The sequence below is a fragment of the Phalaenopsis equestris genome, unplaced genomic scaffold (genome assembly GCF_001263595.1).
Source record: "Phalaenopsis equestris unplaced genomic scaffold, ASM126359v1 Scaffold000090, whole genome shotgun sequence".
Classification (NCBI taxonomy): domain Eukaryota; kingdom Viridiplantae; phylum Streptophyta; class Magnoliopsida; order Asparagales; family Orchidaceae; genus Phalaenopsis; species Phalaenopsis equestris.
In genome coordinates this window covers 891,524-894,170 of record NW_018164532.1, presented here as the reverse complement: position 1 = coordinate 894,170, position 2,647 = coordinate 891,524, and the positions used below count along the sequence as shown (strand labels likewise).

Below are 2,647 nucleotides of genomic sequence, written 5' to 3'. Positions count from 1 at the left end.
TGGGAGTGGAGGAGTTAAGAGGGAGAGGGGGGAGGTGTCGCCGGAGGTGAAACGGTTTATTAGAGGTTCCGGCGAGTTTAGAAGCTTGACTGGGTTGGTTTCTTCGAATGTTGCAGGTGATGATTTATTATTTATTTATTTATTTATTTTTTTTTTGGTTGGTTTCTTCGAATGTTGCAGGTGATGATTTATTTATTTTTTTTTATTTTTTATTTTTATGTAGAATGTTCATATCTAGATTAATTAAATATTTAAGTATTGTTTTTTCTTCACTATTTAAAATGTGATATATATATATATATATATTCTAATTTAAATTTTCTATTATTTAAATTGGATATTTTTTTGTTTGTTTAAATTATCTGTAAATGGATTGATCGATTTGAACCACTTTTTTTGTTTGTGAGTGATTAAATTTACGGCCAAACATCTGTCTATGTTTGATGATGCTTATAAAAAGCAAAAGTACTATGAAATAAGCTTATCATAAATTGACATATTAAATACATTTAAAAGTTATTTGTTTTAAATTTAAAATATGTATTTAAGGATAAAAATAAAAAAAAAATCAACACTAAACAAGAAAAATAGGCAATCATGGCCAAGATAGTTTTTTCTTTGGATGGTTGAACTTTTCTAATCTTGTAAAAAGACAACTTTGTAGTCAAAATTAGTTACTTTTTTAAATGATTTTTTTTAAAGTTTAAGATTAAAGATATCCTTAATCATTATCTTGTAATTTACAATTACTTACTACGAACTTTTACACCTAATCTTATCTTATCTTCAGTAATGATGTATTTTTATTTCAAAAAATTATGTTAAGAGAATAATATAAGAGATTGAATTCATAACGAGAAACTAAATTTTCAACCACTATGTAAAGAACAAATATCTAAACAATTTACTTACATATCATGTATTTAAAGATTCGAACTTTCCTCTACGACTTGAAAGTTGCATCTTGTTAAAAAAGAATACAGAACATTGACCTCCAAAATTTATGAAAGTTGAATATTTTCATCAAAAGCACAAAAGTAAAAATAGCACAAGACTAACTTTTATCATAATTTCTCATCATTATTATAAACAATGATGAAATCAAAAACTCAAAAGTGTCGGGAGATTCAAATATTTATCTTATAACAACTAAAAGTCTCATTTTTATTTGTAAAAGAACACAAAAGTCACTTTTTTATTAGAATTTCTCATCCTTTTTCAATGCTATGATGAAACCTACACCTCCACGTGTTAGAATATACGATTTTCTTTTTGAGATGAGGTAATTTGATGGCAAATTTATGCATATTTAGCCCTTGAACCCAATAATCTATGATTGGAATCATGTCACCAAACCATTGATCTAAAATGAGATTTATCCAAATATATATATATTAAATCTAAATAATTTAAATGTAGTTGATATTATCTTAAGATAAATATATATACTCTTGATAAAAATAATTTTTTTTCAATTTATTCCATTATATACTTCTATATATTTTGAAAAACTTGCATGCATATCACTCAATTCCTACATAATACATGAAAAGGTGCATTATTCAAATACAATTTATAGGGGCATTTAAAGATATAGCACCCAAAACATTGCTATTTACAAATCCAACACACGCATTCATTCATTTTTCGGATTCACTCAACATCAAAATTCATAATAAAACCCCAGCCCATATTTTCATATTTTGATCGTGGTGCGTAAATACATGTGTTCAACAGTTAAAAAAATATTACTTGGGATGCTAGATTTTGTGAACATCAATATTTCGGTTGCTATGCATGCACATATCACCTGAAACTTACTATTTACAGATCAACCAACCTCTTTCATCCACCATTTAAATTCTCACTCAAATATCAACATTCATGATAAAATCACAACCCATAATTTTCATTTTATCAAATTCTCAATATTTTAATCGTGACATGTATAAATACATTCAATTCATTTGATTCGTACTTCATAAAAATCACCCATCTGTTTAATTTATAAATATCAATATTTCAAATGATTTGTACGCAATTATCCATAAAAAGTTGAATCTTTTCTCCAAACATATCACAAAACTAACATTTTTAATCCTACAATTGCACAGCGAGCTTCCAAACCACCATACAATCTTCTCCTCATCCCGACGCACAGACTGAAATTCGGCCGCGTTACAGAGGAGTAAGGCAGCGGCCATGGGGGAAATGGGCGGCCGAGATTCGAGATCCAGTAAAAGCCGCACGTGTCTGGCTCGGCACTTTCGATACAGCGGAAGCCGCCGCAAGAGCTTACGACGAAGCAGCTCTGCGGTTTAGAGGCAACAGAGCAAAGCTCAACTTCCCGGAAAATGCCCGGCTCCGGCAACCGCAGCCATTTTTTCCGGCGACAAGCTCTGCCCCTCAAACTTCGATAAGATTCCAGTCAGCCGAGACTGCGGGGGATTACTTGGAGTATCAAAGGAGGCAGAGCAATGTGTTGTCGGAACAGTTTATGAGTTCGAGTTCTTCTTCAATTGTGCGTTCAGAATCTTTGGGTTCTCAGGCCGTGGTGGGAGCAGCTTTGCCGGCGAGCAGCTTCCCTCTGTTTTACTCGGAGCAGCAGGAGAGGATATTGTGGGGACGAAGAGAGGGAGGATCGGAA

The 2,647-nt window shown here is 31.8% G+C and overlaps 1 protein-coding gene across 1 annotated transcript in view; it reads left to right on the top strand.

The window, feature by feature from the left end:
* Nucleotides 1–2,647, top strand: part of LOC110020073 (ethylene-responsive transcription factor ERF098-like) — a gene marked incomplete at its 3' end in the record, with an annotated part of 2,737 nt that extends 90 nt beyond the window's left edge. The window contains exons 2-3 of the mRNA XM_020718044.1: nucleotides 20–116; nucleotides 2,115–2,647. Coding sequence (XP_020573703.1) covers nucleotides 20–116; nucleotides 2,115–2,647 — 630 coding nt within the window. The remainder of the gene's footprint in view (nucleotides 1–19; nucleotides 117–2,114) is intronic.